General features: G+C 42.1%; 1 protein-coding gene across 1 annotated transcript in view; it reads right to left on the bottom strand.

The window, feature by feature from the left end:
• Nucleotides 1-996: 996 nt before the first annotated feature.
• Nucleotides 997-15748, bottom strand: part of LOC135213006 (large ribosomal subunit protein eL19-like) — a 59222-nt gene continuing 44470 nt past the window's right edge. Inside the window, 6 exon segments of the mRNA XM_064246785.1 lie at nt 997-1212; nt 9234-9296; nt 9298-9336; nt 9496-9605; nt 9608-9658; nt 9844-9952. Of these exon segments, the coding sequence (XP_064102855.1) occupies nt 1009-1212; nt 9234-9296; nt 9298-9336; nt 9496-9605; nt 9608-9658; nt 9844-9952 (576 nt within the window). The 3' untranslated portion in view covers nt 997-1008.

The following is a 15748-nucleotide window of genomic DNA, read 5'->3' as shown; positions in this document are numbered from 1 at the left end:
TCTCACATGGTCACTTGATGTCAACACCACATGCTGACCCAGTGAAATGTAACAGATGTCAAAAAACCCATGACAGTACAGCATTTGCTTGAGTGCCCAAATTGGACCCAGCAAAGATCTATTTATCTACGGAATTCAGAAACGAAAAGTATTCTTGCTGAAAGCAGGGATTTTTCAATTAATAACATCATAAATTTTTTAAATCAAGTCTAATTTTTTTTTTTCTCTCAGGATTGATCCCCGAGAAGAGTCTACTTGAGACTCAGAGGTCTGGAAAAACTAACCCCCTATTAATAATAACAACTCTCCCGGAGCTCCCAGACCTAGGAAAGCTGCTTTCAACTCCAATGCAGATGTGAAGCAGCTTGTCCTCCACACTCCAGACACCCAACAAGGCAGATCTTCCAGATAAGCACCCAATGGTTGATGGAGGCAACCAGAAACGGGAGAAAGTTTGGAGGGGGTGAACACTGAGGGACTCCTACCCTGAGATTCTTGTTCAACCACCAACAAAGTCTTCCCTCGCCTTTTCCGACAGAGGAACTCTGCCAAGGAGAACCTCCTGCATCAGAAAAGGTATAAGGGGCTTTCTATATATAGCCTGTCTAAATGGGCAAAACTGTAACTAAGCCACATGAATTCCACATTAATTATAAAAAAAAAAAATTAAAAAAATTTACATCCTAATTAAAATTCACTGTGGGTCAAGATAGTTTAGGGTTTTTGGTCCATGTGACCATTTCCTCATACATATACCAGCAAGTATACTGAAAGAGCAATTTGAAGAAGGAACATTAAGTTTATCTAGATTACTGGCTAACATAAGCAGAAAAGTAACTTGTAATCACAAGATGTGGGCCTATTCTATGAAGCCTGCCCCTATTAATATAGACCTTCAAGACAGACTAGTAATTTGGGGAGTTTAGTCCAAAGCTTTGGACTGTTGATGTAAATAATTTGCAATTAAAGAGAATGAAGGATATTGAAAACCAAGGCTCACCATTAAATTTACTGATCAGCATCATCTTTAGCTTTAAGAGCATCTGCCTTCCTTTGGGCAACACGCTCGATACGCCTGTTGCGGGCTTCCTTAGCCTTAGATCTGCGGGCCTCAGCCTGGTCAGCCAACATCTTGGCACGAGCATTGTCTGCTTTCTTCTTGTGAATGTACTCCATAAGTACTCTCTTGTTTTTGAAGACATTACCCTTGACCTGTTAAAGGAGACAAAAGAAAACTTTTTGAAGGAGACAATATAAAACTTGACTTTCAAAGCTGAAAATTTTCAAGATTAAAACCACTGGTATTAATTAAGTCAAAAGCCTCATCATTAATGAACTCCTAGAATTTCAAATGCCACACACACAATTCAGAGGCATTAACAATAATCCAACTTATGTCAGGGTCAGGCTTAAACTTCACTTAAATTAGGTAAGAGAACCAGGAGTGACAAAATATACTACAAAGATATTTGACAAAATTCATCCAATAAACATGGCAAAATCAACTGTTAAAAAAGATGTTATTAAGATATAACAAAGTTTCATGTATACTTACCTGGCAGGTATATATATAGCTATATTCTCTGTTCGCACTGGCAGAATTTTCAAAACTCGCGGCAACCGCTAGATCACTGGTAGTTCAGGTGATCGCCACCCCGCTCCCGTGGCGCTGGTGCTCGGAATCATTCCCATTTTCGTCAGATTTTTCTCTGAACCCTGTCTCCTGAGGGAGGTGGGTGGGAATTTAATTATATATACCTGCCTGGTAGTATACATGAAACTTTGTTATATCATAATAACATCATTTTCATGTAGACACTTACCTGGCAGTATATATATAGCTGATTGACACATTTGGAGGTGGGTCAAAGACAGCAACATTGTAAGTTTTAAAAATTTAAAACTCTTAGGTTCCTTACCTGCTAAGGTAGCTGACTCAGCATTCCTGCCTCTTAGCCTGCTAAACCTTAGTAGCTCCCAACTAGGACATGACCTATTAGTGATGAAGCTAAATACAAGGGTCTGACAACTGGACGGGACCAATTTGTTGACAGGAAACCCTAGCCCTCTCTTACCACGGGCATTCATGCTAGGATAAGTTAGACCACCTGAACCACACACAAAACTAACCTAACACACTACACTTCACAGACTGAAGAGGAAATCACCCTCTCAGACAACCGTAAAAACAACACCACTTCATTAAAATACCTAGCATGTTAGTAAGTTATGGGGTGGAAAATCCTTTGCCCAATACTGCTCCTGAGGATACATATGGACCCAACGTTTGACAATTGTCAAACGTTGTTTTGACATTTCTAAGGTAATGACTTGCAAACACTGAATTAGTCCTCCAAAACGTCGTTTCAATGATATCTTTGAGGGCCATATTCTTTTTAAAAGCCAACGAAGTAGCTACTGCTCTCACTTCGTGCGCCTTAACCTTAAGGATGCCGAAATTTTCTTCTTGGCATAACATATGAGATTCTTTAATTAGTTCCCTAAGGAAAAAGGCAATAGCATTTTTGGTCATTGCTCTGCTAGGATCCTTCACAGAGCACCACAGTGATTCTGAAGTTCCTCTAATCTTACTGGTTTTCTCCAAATAATAGCCAATGCCCTTACTGGACAAGAACTCTCTCTTGTTCCTGTCCTAACTAGATCTAAGAAAGACCCATAATTTCAAACGACCTTGGCCATGGATGAGCTGGATTCTCGTTCTTGGCCAAGAACCCCTCCTGAAATGAGCAAACCGCTTTGTCATGTTTCCAACCAATATGTTTGCTAATTGCTTGCAGCTCACTCACCCTTTTAGCTGTGGCCAAGGCCACCAAAAAGATGGTCTTTTTTGAGATATCTCTCAACGAAGCTTGATCCATCGGTTCGAACTTACTAGTTCCTAAAAATTTCAGGACCACATCGAGATTCCAGGAAGGCGCTCTGTATTGGGCTCCTTCCTTGTTGCAAAGGACCTTATGAGGTCTCTCAGATCTAGATTATTTTTAATATCTAGACCTCTGTCTAAATACTGAGGCCAACATACTCCGATACCCTTTAATCGTCTGAGTTGACAATTTTATTTCCTTCTTTAAGTATAAAAGGAAGTCGGCAATTTGGGTCACAGAGGTACTGGATGAAGAAATCTTCCGACTCTGCACACTTGCGAAAGATTTCCCACTTCGCCTGGTACACCTTAATAGTAGAGGCTCTTCTAAAGTGGGCGCTGAAAGTCTTTGCACCCCTGAAGGCTGCGTAAAGACTTTCAGCGTCTTAAAGAATCCTCCATATCAGTCACGGAAAATGCCTGAGAGAAAAAATGACCAACTGGCACCTTTATTGTTTCCACTGTGTCCTTGATTAAGGAAACAATAACTGATCAGTAGCTCATTAGCCGTGGTGTAAGTCGGTTTTTTTTGCTGGCACTCCTGTCAGGATTAGTTCGTCTCGTGGTGTTGCCCTTGTGTTGCCAATCCCTGTGCCTTTATGCGTAATGGTGGGTCCTTATACTTCTAGGGATGATCGTGTAAGGGTCATTCAGTGTTTTGAATTAGGGTTAAATACCGCTGAAATTGTGCGGCAGACGGATTTGAAGCGTCGAACAGTTCAGAACATTGTTGCGCGGTACAAGGCGTCAGGGAAGAGAGAGGTACCTCTTCCCGCCAAGAAGTCTGGGAGGCCCCGTTGCTGTCTGAACGATCTATTTCGCTACTGAGAAGGGAAGCAGAGCTTAATCCTTCACACAGCGCTCGTCAATTCAGGGAAGAAAACCTGAAATTTTAGGAAAGTGTAAAGTACGTACTTTACAGACGTACTTGTCATGTAAGTTGGGATTCAAGAGTGTTGTGGCTCCTAAGAAGAGCAAGCTAACTGACGCCCATATTAAGAAACGAAAGTTTTTTTTTCATAGATTTGGTAAATGGGACGTGAATAACTGGAAAAAAGTGTTGTTCACTGACGAATCCACATTCCATTGCTCAGCAAGCACCTCAACGAAAGTTTGGCGAAGTCCCCGCCTTAACAAGTGCAGTGACAAACTTATTCGTCCTCGTGAAAAGTTTCCCAAAACTTTGATGGTATGGGGTTCTCTATGGGTTATGAGGGAGTTGGGGAATTATGTATATTTGAGAATAATGAACGAGTGAACCAGCACATTTATTACGTTGTGCTAAATGAATATTTAGAGGGGAGCTTTGAGAAGACAGGTGCTTCAATTCTTCAGCAAGACGGCGCACGGTGCCACACAACGCCATTGATTAGGAACTGGTTGCAGGATTGTGGTGTGGAGCTTTTAAGTGCCTGGCCCCCTAATTCCCCTGATTTTAGTCCCATAGAAAATCTGTGGTCGATCATTAAAAACGTTTGCAGAAGGTTGACTGCTCCAATATCGAGAAACTCAAAGCCGCCATCATCGCTGCTTGGAACAGTATCGAACCAGAGATCTGTCAGCACCTCATTGAAAGTGTTCCCCGACAGCTGAAGGCAGCTAAAGAGAACAAATTTGGTGCTACCAAATACTAGAAAGTCAGTAAGGTAAACTGACACACCATTTCAATATATCTTTACTAAATTTTTGCATTCCTTTACAGGTCGAAGAAGGTGCGCGTGTGTATGCGTTTGCCTAAATTGCACTGGGGTGTAAAGACTTTCGGCGCCTACTTTAGCTCCGGCCACCGCTCCTGGCTTGCCTCTCTAGAAAACCCCCTCGCTCTGACAAGTCTTTCGATAGTCTGAACGCAGTCAGACCCAGAGCGAGGGTGTTCTTGTGGTACCTGTTGAAGTGAGGCTGTTTGAGTAGATCTACTCTTGCTGGAAGTGTCCTTGGTACATCTATTGTCCATTCCAGTACCTCTGTGAACCAATCTCGGGCCGGCCAGTATGGAGCTATGAGAGTCATTCTTGTCCCTTGACTCTCCCTGAATTTCTTCAAAACCTTTCCTAATATCTTGAACGGGGGAAAGGAGTAGACGTCTAGCCCAGTCCAATCTAGAAGAAAGGCGGTCTACTGCGACTGCTTGACGGTCTGGGACTGGAGAGCAATAAGTCGTCAATCTCTTTGTCATTGCTGTCGCAAACAAGTCTACCACTGGGCGACCCCATAATTTCCAGACTCTGGCATACTTCTAAATGAAGTGTCCATTCTGTTGATAGAAGTTGACCTTCCCTGCTCAACAGGTCCGCTCTCACATTCTTCTCCCCTTGAATGAATCTGGTGAGAAGGGTTACGTTTTCCTTCTCTGCCCAAAGAAGGATCTCCTCCGCCAACTTGCAAAAGAGAGATTGAATGTGTCCCTCCTTGTTTGCGGATGTACGCCAGAGCTGTGGTATTGTCCGCGTTGACTTGTACCACCTTGTTGCGAATCACCGCGTTGAACTCTTTCAAAGCCAAGAAAATCGCCATCAGTTCCTTCCTGTTTATATGCCAAGCCGCTTCCTCCTTGCTCCAACGACCTGAAACTTCTTGAAGTCCGAGAGTCGCTCCCCAGCCTGCGTCCGACGCGTCTGAGAACAATACATGGTCTGGGTTCTTTTGCTGGAGAGACGCTCCCTTCGCTAACTTCCCCAGAGTTAGCCACCACCGCAATTCCTCTTTGATCTTGCGAGGAATTCGAAACAGGAAGGAATCTGGTTGCGATTTTCTTGGCCAGACTTGGTTCAAAAATATTTGTAGGGGTCTCATGTGAAGCCTTCCTAGAGAACGAACCGTTCCAGGGACGAGAGTGTCCCCAGTAAGCTCATCCACTCTCGTGCTGAACATTGTTCTTTCTCTAGAAAGGCTTGCACTTTCCGGATGCACTGCTCTTGTCTGTTGGGAGACGGAAAAGCCCGAAAAGTCACTGAGGAGATCAGAATCCCCAAATAAACTAGCTCCTGACTGGGGTTCATATTCGACTTTTCTAAGTTCACCATCAACCCTAACTCTTTCGTTAATGTTAACGTCCCATTTCTAAGTCCTCCAGACATTGCTTTCTTGATTGGGCTCTTATGAGCCAATCGTCCAGGTATAGACACACTCTTATTCCTAGAATGTGTAGCCACTTCGCCACGCTCGCCATCACTCTTGTAAAAACTTGTGGGGCTGTGCACAGTCCAAAGCAGAGGGCTTTTAACTGAAAAAAAAAAACCCTGTTCTGGATCACAAATCTCAGGTACTTCCTGGATCCTGCATGAATTGGATATGAAAATATGCGTCCTTGAAGGTCCAGGGTGACCATCCAGTCCCCTGGACGTACCGCTGCCAGTACTGAATCGGTCGTCTCCACCGTCAATTTTGTTTTCTCCACAAATAAATTGAGTTGACTTACGTCCAGTACTGGTCTCCATCCCCCCGAGGATTTCGCTACTAAAAACAGCCGGTTGTAAAATCCCGGAGATAAGTGATCCAGACAGGTTTTATTGCTCCTTTCTTGAGCATAGAAAGAACTTGTTCTTGTAGTGCTTCTTGTTTCCCTGGATCGCTGTAGTGAGCTCCAAGCTCTCTTGGCGATGTCGCAAGAGGTGGTCTCTTCAGAAAAGGGATCTTGTAACCTTCTTTGGCTACCTTGACGACCCAAGGATCTGCTCCCTTCTCTTGCCAAATCTCCCAAAACTTCTGGAGTCTGGCACCTACTGATGTCTGAAGGACTTGTTGTTCATTGTTTAGTACTAGGTTTCGAACCCCTCTTGGACGGAGCTCTTCTTGCTCTGAAGGCAGGACGAGAAAAGGACTTGCCTCGAAAGGGCCGACTAGTTTGCCTTGATTCCTTAGGGGTCTTCTTAACCACCTTGTTGGGTAAAAATTTCCTTACCGAGGAAGTTAACAGATCCTGCGTCGCCTTCTGAGTTAGGGAAAGCGAAATATCCTTGATAATATCCGCAGGAAACAATTGATCCGAAAGAGGGGAATAAACCAATTCGGATTTCTGGGCGTTAGAAACGCCCTTAGCAGCAAAAGAGCATAGGAGTGACCTTTTCTTTTAAGAGCCTTCTTAGCCGTAATCGAAAACTTCATCTTCAAAAACGAGGACTTCTTCGGAGTTTTATTCTTGGAGAATTGAGACGGGTGATGTCGGAGCTGCAGGCTGAAAATCCCCTTCAAAAAGTGAAAGAAGGCATTTCGTCAATTTCTTATAGTCTGAAGACGGTGCTTCACCTTCTTTTTCTTCCTCAGTTCTAAGTCTTCTATTTCCTCTTCTGCCGAAGACACATCCTGTAAACCCAGGTCTTGCTGCAGAAAATCTTCTCCAACCTCGCGGGAAGAAAGCGGCTCCTGCCGCCTGCGTCCTGCGTCCTTCTGAGCTCCGAGGTTGCGTCCTGTTCCGGAAGCTTGCGTCCTGCGTCCTGCTCCGGAAACTTGCGTCCTGCTTCCTGTTCTTGTAACTTGCATCCTGCGTCCTGCTCCCGTAACTTGCGTACTACCCGAGACTCCGAAGCATGACGAGAAGGAGGCAAACCATCATGCGTCCTCTTAGGCGACTTGACTGGGAGAGATGCGTCCTTACGCCTCGTAGGAGGAAGTTCCGATGTTTCCCCACGATTTTAACTAAATCGGCTAACCTTCCTTGCATCTCCTCAAGGAAGTGTTCCTAGTCTCTGCTTCCTGGCGGGAAGTCTGAGCAAGCGGAGAACGACGACGAGACGGATCATCAAAACGAGAAACTCGATCTTGAGTTCTACGATAAGGAGAAGATATCGGCGAGACTGCTCCGTATTCAGAAGGAGGGCTCCTATCCAGAGAACCGTCGTACACATGAGGTCTTGCGTCTTGTCTTGACTTAAAGGATCTCCTCCTTTTAATCGGAACCACCTCTTCCTCATCACTAGAAGAGAAAATCTCGGGACTACTCCACCATTCTTGAGGGTAACGCTCATCTTGAGAAGACGTAGGTCTATGCGTCCTCTTCAGAGGACGCGAAACTTCCGCATAACGTCCATACCTGCCTGACGCAGCACTATCTGTAGAGGAAAAACACTTCCCAGTGTCGCCTTTTCTATGGCGCACTGCTGCAGCCTGGGACGCAACAGGACTGCCTGAAGGACGACTGATCGTAAGGGAAACCCCTCTCGCCTCCCTTCGACTGTCGACATGCCTTCTCCCTTGGGTCTGGGAGCTTGGCAGAGGCCTAGGTCTAGGAGCACGAGTGAGACGATCAGCCGCCCCCTCCACTACACTGACACTTTCAATCGTACCCACTTTGTCTGTAAGACGCTGAATCTGATCGCCCATTGACGCAAGGGCGGCTTATGCCAAGTACACAAAACCTCTCTACACTTCTTACATACTGTGTGAGGGTCTACCGAAGCTTTCGGCAGTCTCACTTGCACCCTTCTTTCATACACACTCGAAATACTATACCAGAATCAGACATTATAATAACTTCCAATCGCGATTGCCAATCCAACTTTCCAATACGATACCCAATAAACCATCCAAGTACAGCGAAAGTCAGCTAACGAGTTTCGAATTCTAGCAGGGAAAACCAACAACGATGTTGCCGTTCAGTGGCAGAAAAAATCTGACGAAAATGGGAATGATTCCGAGCACCAGCGCCACGGGAGCGGGGTGTGGTGATCACCTGAACTACCAGTGATCTAGCGGTTGCCGCGAGTTTTGAAAATTCTGCCAGTGCGAACAGAGAATATAGCTATATATAACCTGCCAGGTAAGTGTCATACATGAAAACACAGTAACTGCTAATATTGACTATATTTGCTTAACAGCTTCATTACTATGGGAGCTTTGGCCCTTCAAACTGGCTTACATTCAAACAGTAAATCTTAGTTTAAGCTTGACAGTATTATTATTGTTTGCTTTATGTGCACCTTCAAATGTTCAAATATGGGTAATACTGCAGTTTACTTTTACTTATCAGAATCAGAAGAGAAAAACTCGAGGCTGTACAATTTATTTAAGAAAAAACCTACCATACAGTACTATATCAAAACCTGAGCAATAAGTAATATTGATGGCATGGTCAATTACTCAAGGGTAAACTAGTCATTAGGTATGAGATCTTACCACCGACATTAAACTTTACCCGAGCTGGTTACACATGTGCTATTACACAAACAAAACCTTGTTCCTTGGGCTCTTAACACATTCACCAGTCTCAAAAGGCACATAAAGTAATGCAATGCTTCACTCAAACTTGGTTTGTAATGGGAACCACTACATCACAATCTTCCCATCCATGCAGTTTTACCATATGCTTCCAATGGATTATGAGAGAAAAAAGTGGAAAAAAGTTGAAACCCACCTTCATGTACAGCTCATGATATAAATGTCTGTCGATTTTCTTGTTCTCACGGTACTTCTTCAAACATACGACGGAGAACTCTCATACGCCGAATCCAAAGAACCTGGGAATGAATTTAACATTTGAGGAACTTGCACTGTGTATACACCTCTCCTACTTAAAATCACACCTCTGCTACTTAAAATGAAGTACATTACTTATTTTTGTCCTGTCAGTCTTTACCATCTTTAAAACTATTTTAAAAAAATTGTGTTCAACTCACCTTTTGGGGCATACGTGCATTAGCAGTACCCTTCCTCTTACCGAAACCCATGTGACGACCCTTTCGTCGGGCCTCCTGCTTCTTGCGGCAGCGGGCACGGGAGTGAACATAGGGGGTTTCTTAATAATAAGACCATCCTTAACTAGCTTTCTGATATTTTGGCCTGCAAAAACAAAAAACAAAAAAATAAAAAATAAAAATTAAATAAAATAAATAAATGAATAAAAATCGGTGGAATATTAGGATGATAAACCAACTTCAAATGTTCATAGGTAGGACACTGACACATGCATTACAGACCCAATACATCTTTTTACATGAATATTTCGAACAGTAACAATACCTTACGAGAGTTGGCCTGGCCGATTTCTCCTATTTCATTAGGATCAAGCCAAACTTTCCTCTTGCCACACCTTAATACCTCAGCGGCAAGCCGCTTTTGTACCTTGAGCGAACTGCAATACAAGAGAATTTCAGTTATAAGACTAATGAAAATAATTTTTGTTAGTTAAAAAATTTCTTTTATCGGTAGGTAGATCTAGGATACCTATCCGTGGCAGCCCAGACTATGGCAGTTGGAGTTTTTCTATGCAGTTTTACCTACTGAACAAGAATTTTAGGTAATATTTATTCTGGCAACTTTAATTAACCCCAGGGGCCAGTACTAAACACAGCGAAATACATTGGACGCCCCAAATCCTAGTGGATGTCGTATCCGCGGTTACGGTTCTTTGAGGGTTAATTCTAAAGAATAGTTCCGCCACAAACTGCAAGGAACGTAACCGCGGCTACGACATCCACTAGGGATTGAGGCGTCCAATGTATTTCTCCATGTTTAGTACTGGCCCCTGGTGTTTAATTACAGTCGTCCAAATAAATGTTACTTTAAATTCTTGTTCAGTAAGTAAAATAACATAGGAAAACGTCTATTGCCATAGTCCTAGGGCACTGCGGATTGCTTCTGTAGAAATACCCACCCTTTTCATCTCATGATTTCTACAACACATTATTCTATCTAGTACATCGTAATTTTGGTAGCTTTTCCATGCCACTCTATAGAGCAATCATTCAGTTGCAAAATGACACAAAAAAAAAAAAGCAAAAAAAAAAAGCAGGTCTCCCTTGGAACATTCTCTGTGCTTTGCATCAGAACCAAAAATACTATCTGTTTCTTCACAGATCACGTACATGAATGTGCATGACACAACTTCCTCTTATGTCAGTTAACCCTTACTGGACGGGTAAATATATCGATATGCAGCTCATCAAGCTGGGTGAACTTTTGAGGTTGGCTAATTTACGAAAAGAAACATCAATGGGACAGAGGAAAATATGCATATTTACATACTGACAAACAAATTCTAAACAATTTTCCTACCTTCTACAAGAAGTTGAAAAATTACTATTTACGGTATTTCTACAGATACAATCCGCGGTGGCCTAGCCTATGGCAATTGACGTTTTCATATGTTATTTTACTTACTGAACAAGAATTCAAAGTAATATTTATTGGACGCCCCAATCCCTAGTGGATGTCGTATCCGCGGCTTACGTTCCTTGCAGTTTGTGCGGAACTATTCTATAGAATTACCCTGCGAAGAAACTAACCACGGAATACGACATCCACTAGGCATTGGGGCGTCCAATGTATTTCGCCGTGTTTAGTACTGGCCCTGGGGTTAATTACAGTCATCGAATAATATTACTTAAAATTCTTCAGTAGGTAAAACTGCATAGAAAAACCGCAACTGCCAATAGTCTGGGCCACCACGGATAGGTACCCTAGATCTCCCATAATTACAACCCCTTGTGGGACCTCTTTTACAAGACAACGTAAATTTTACAAACTTTTTTTCGGCTCACCTGAAGATTAGCAACCCTTAATACCTCTCCTGAAGAAAATCGACCCTAATATTTTCCTCCCCTGAAGAAAAGCAACACCAATATTTTCCACCTGAAGATAAACGACCCCTGCTTGCTGGTGTCTCCAATCTTCAGGTGACCCAAAAATAATCAAACCTACTGTAACCCCTGTGGTTAGAGCACGCAGCGCAACATTACCTCTTGCCAGAACATACCGAGCTTGCCAAGAATCTTTAGTTTTTATATCTTAGTTTTACCAGACCACTGAGCTGATTAACAGCTCCTCCCTAGGGCTGGCCCGAAGGATTAGATATTTTTTACGTGGCTAGGAACCAATTGGTTACCTAGCAACGGGACCTACAGCTTATTGTGGGATCCGAACCACACTATATCGAGAAATGAACTTCTATCACCAGAAATAAATTTCTCTGATTCCGCGTTGACCGGCCAAGAATCTTTAAATATGTGGATAAGGCGCGAAGCGCCATTCCACCATGGCCTTACTGTAACCCCTATTAATTCCTCACCTTAAGAAAAGCTTCCCCAGCGTGTGTTGGGGTCACTTCTCTTCAGGTGATCCCTTATTTCTAATACGTAATTTAATTTTAGTTTGTAAAATATAATTACTCCTCACACTATCAAAACAGATAAAATCAGTATGAAATTCTTAGCATATTTGCTGAAAAATATTTACATAAAATTACAGAAAACAAAGATTCAGTAATTTTGTTTGTACTTTAACATATTTTTTTCTAATATTTCTTTGCAATTTTCTTTGGTAAAATTACATTTACACCTGACATACTATCATAAAAAACAAGAACATAAACCTACAGTTACCTCTTGGTATATTTACAAGCAAATTTACAAAAAGACATCATGTGAGAGATGTAATAAACTCCTCCCTTGAAGTTACAATCAGAACTGAAGTCCTGAGATGCTGATCCGTGGTTTAGCCGTGCAAGTTGCCATTAGTGAATTTATGGGTGTTGGAAGGATATTGGCACCTCTTTAATGTCCGATTCTTTCCAAATCAATGACACTTAATATTGTTTATCTATAGGATCAATCCATCCACCACCCCAAACCTGTTATTACTACTCCAGAGGATCAATTCATCCATTAAGGGTTAAAGGGGATACTAAAATCTGAGCTGTTACAGTAAGTCAACTGCACCCTGTTTTCAATTTAATTTTAATATCGTATGCTACATACATAATTATTCACTCCTGCAACTGTGCTTCATGTATGACACTAATCACCACCTTGTGTTAACACGTTCCTCTCTTATAAGAAGCTATAAAATCTGAGTAAATCAACTGGGCATTCAATGTTAAAATCTTAAGTTACAGATATATACCGAGAGGACTTGGGTTCTGTTGAAAAAAAAAAAAAACTAACTCTTGCCAGAATCCTGTGTCCTGAACTAACCAAACCCTACCTACAGCACCAGGCCCCGACCTGAAGCCCCCAAAAGTTACACTGAACATAGGAAGCATGCACTAAGCTTCCCCTTGGAGGTAGTGAGAGTATAACTTAATAGTTGCATGGTCTAGTTCCCGCCAGTCGCCATCCTGGGACAAGTTATCGCCTTTTAGGAGGGTCCATCCGTCCAGGTCAGAGAACATTACCCTAAGTTAGGTTAGGTAAATAGGATAAGTCTGGGTACGAAGATCTTGTCCCAGTCGATGACTGGTAGGCATCAGGGCATGCAACTAGTGTAGAGTTTTACTGTGATAGTGCCTGCTACTACCATTCTCCAAGCCTACCTATTCAATACCTTTACTGGACAGATACAAGGACCTATGCTGTTTTATTAATATAATTTAGTGAATAAAGAATAGGGTACACATAATACAGTATAATTGAGATAAGAGAAATTCAGACCTCTTAGGTAAATGATTGGGCCGCAACGCACGTTATTTCAAACGTGCCATCATCACACCAGGATCGTGGTCCCTATAAATACAGACACATATACACTCCTATCAACAAGACCTCTTAAACTACGAAATAATGGCATACTTCCAATTAAACGGGATAATGAAGGTATAACCATGCACAAGGCTAAGTTACCGGCTAAGAAGTTTTCTACATTTTTACCTAAAACCCCTAAAAAGTAGATGAGTGGCACCATGTTAATGTTTGCCAATTACTTTTGAAAACAAACTGGCCATTTCCTATTAAATCTGGAACTAATTTGTACTCAACATTGGTAGCATTTCCTTTACATCAGTGGTGATGGCTTTTGGGATGTGGCAGGGGGGAAAATGTAGCAAAATTTTCAGAATGCCAGTTCGCTGGAAATTTATGAGGTAAACATCTCAATAAGGTAATAAATTACTTAATGTATTATGAATTCATGATAATTAAAAGTATTCATTATATTAGAAAACAAAACAAACCAATTACCGAGAAAAATTTCAATGCTTTTGCTGCTAACATATTTTTTTCGTTATCCTATGTTATAAATATATAGTAGTGTAATATATATTACATAGGGTAAACACCTGGGCGGCCACATAGCAGCCACCTTCCCAAAAATTACTTGAATCCTCTGTCATGACCTCCCATGAGCATCAGTCAAGAATTGTGGCCCATCCAGGCAACACACCGAGACCTCTAAACTTCCCTTGAACTTTGAACTAGAGTTTTCTCCTAATTACAAAACAATGGCATAATTTCTAATTAAACAGACGTTAGCAAAGGTCTAGCCTTGGACAGTGCTATTTACCACCATTACACTCAAAATTTTTACTTAAAATATTAAGGTTGGACATGCATTATCTGTCTGAGGAAAGCAGGATTATTAGGGTAAAAAACTGCATGGTACAGGGGTAGACCATGTACGATCAATGTGTACAATCCAAGAAAGTACATTATAACGCGTCCTGACCACCGGAGTAGAGGTCTTTAGGACAGTTTCTCACCAACAAGTCGCGTCTGATGCCCATCTCCGATGTCAGGACGCGATATAATGTACTTTTTTTGGGTTGTACACATTGATCGTACATGGTCCACCCCTGTACCATGCAGTTTTTACCCTAATAATGACAAATATTTCATAGTGGAGTATTCTTGATGAAATGGGTGTTTGGTAACAAAGCAGCTTGGTGATGAAATGGAGTGTATCCCATGGGGAGTGTATCCCATGGGAAGTCATATTGGATTCAAAATTGCCTTGAACACTTATTTTACAGGACTTCACATGCTTATTTTAGTTCATATGGCAGTTTCCTATAGCTAATTACGTTACTGAAGCTTCAATTTTTCTAGAAGTTTGCTTAAAAAAAATTTTTTTTTTTTTTGTTTTTTTTTTTTGTTTCACCAATTAAATATAATGAAAATGCGAATGCTCAGCATTCCAATATCTGCTGCCTGATCTTTTTCCCTATGTTTGCACAAACAACAACCGCCAACCACCCGCCCCCAACCCAATAGTTTCTTGCCAAGGTTCCTGCTATAACCAGGCCAGTTATAGCAGAACGACAGGACGGAGTGAGTGCATATTGTGTACCGCCGCTTTCGTTAATGTGTGCAGTCAGTAAGAACGTGGGGTGGAAACAGCGCTTGGCGCCTTATCTGCATATCTACATATTCTTGGCACGCTGGTTTGGGTAGTTTACATATCTGCGGACAGTCCTTTTTGTATGTAGAGGCTAATTCTCTGTAACCCTGAGACTAACACATGTAGCAAAACAATACCTCTTGCCAGAACTAACAAGCTTGCCTAGAATATTTAAATATGTGGATAAGGCGTGAAGCGCCCTTCTGCCACTTTCTTACTGACAGCAGACAAACATTTTCACTGTTAACATCTAGTTTATCAGTAATGTCTGTTAGGTCAACCACAAAATCGTTACAATTAGGGTAAAAAACCACATGGTACAGGGGTGAACCATGTACGATCAATGTGTACAACCCCCAAAAAAGTAAATTATAACGCGTCCTAACATCGGAGATGGGCATCAGACGCGACTTCTTGTAGGTGAGAAAAGGAGCTAAAGACCTCTACTCCGGTCAGGACGCGTCATAATGTACTTTTCTTGGGGTTGTACACATTGATCGTACATGGTTCACCCTGTACCATGCGGTTTTTACCCTATAATGTTACCCATCTCAATTCCAAATCTGCAGTATGCATGTATAGATAATTTCAGATTTATTCCCACGAAAATCTGTCCGTAGATATGTAGCGGCTCTCTCGTTTGTTCTCGCAAGACATATCGTTTTGCTGCGCACGCTAGCCTCAGGGGTAAAATCAGCTGGGTACTTTGAATGGAGCTGTAACTGCATACCGCGGATATGCAACCTACCCGACAGGACTACCTACAAACGGAAGTTAGTCCATAGCCTCCAATGTCTGACGTTCCTTGGGAGAGTCCAAGGG

This window comes from Macrobrachium nipponense, chromosome 42 (assembly GCF_015104395.2).
Source record: "Macrobrachium nipponense isolate FS-2020 chromosome 42, ASM1510439v2, whole genome shotgun sequence".
Taxonomy (NCBI): domain Eukaryota; kingdom Metazoa; phylum Arthropoda; class Malacostraca; order Decapoda; family Palaemonidae; genus Macrobrachium; species Macrobrachium nipponense.
Note: the sequence above shows the minus strand (reverse complement) of the source record. Positions and strands in the feature narration are given on the sequence as shown.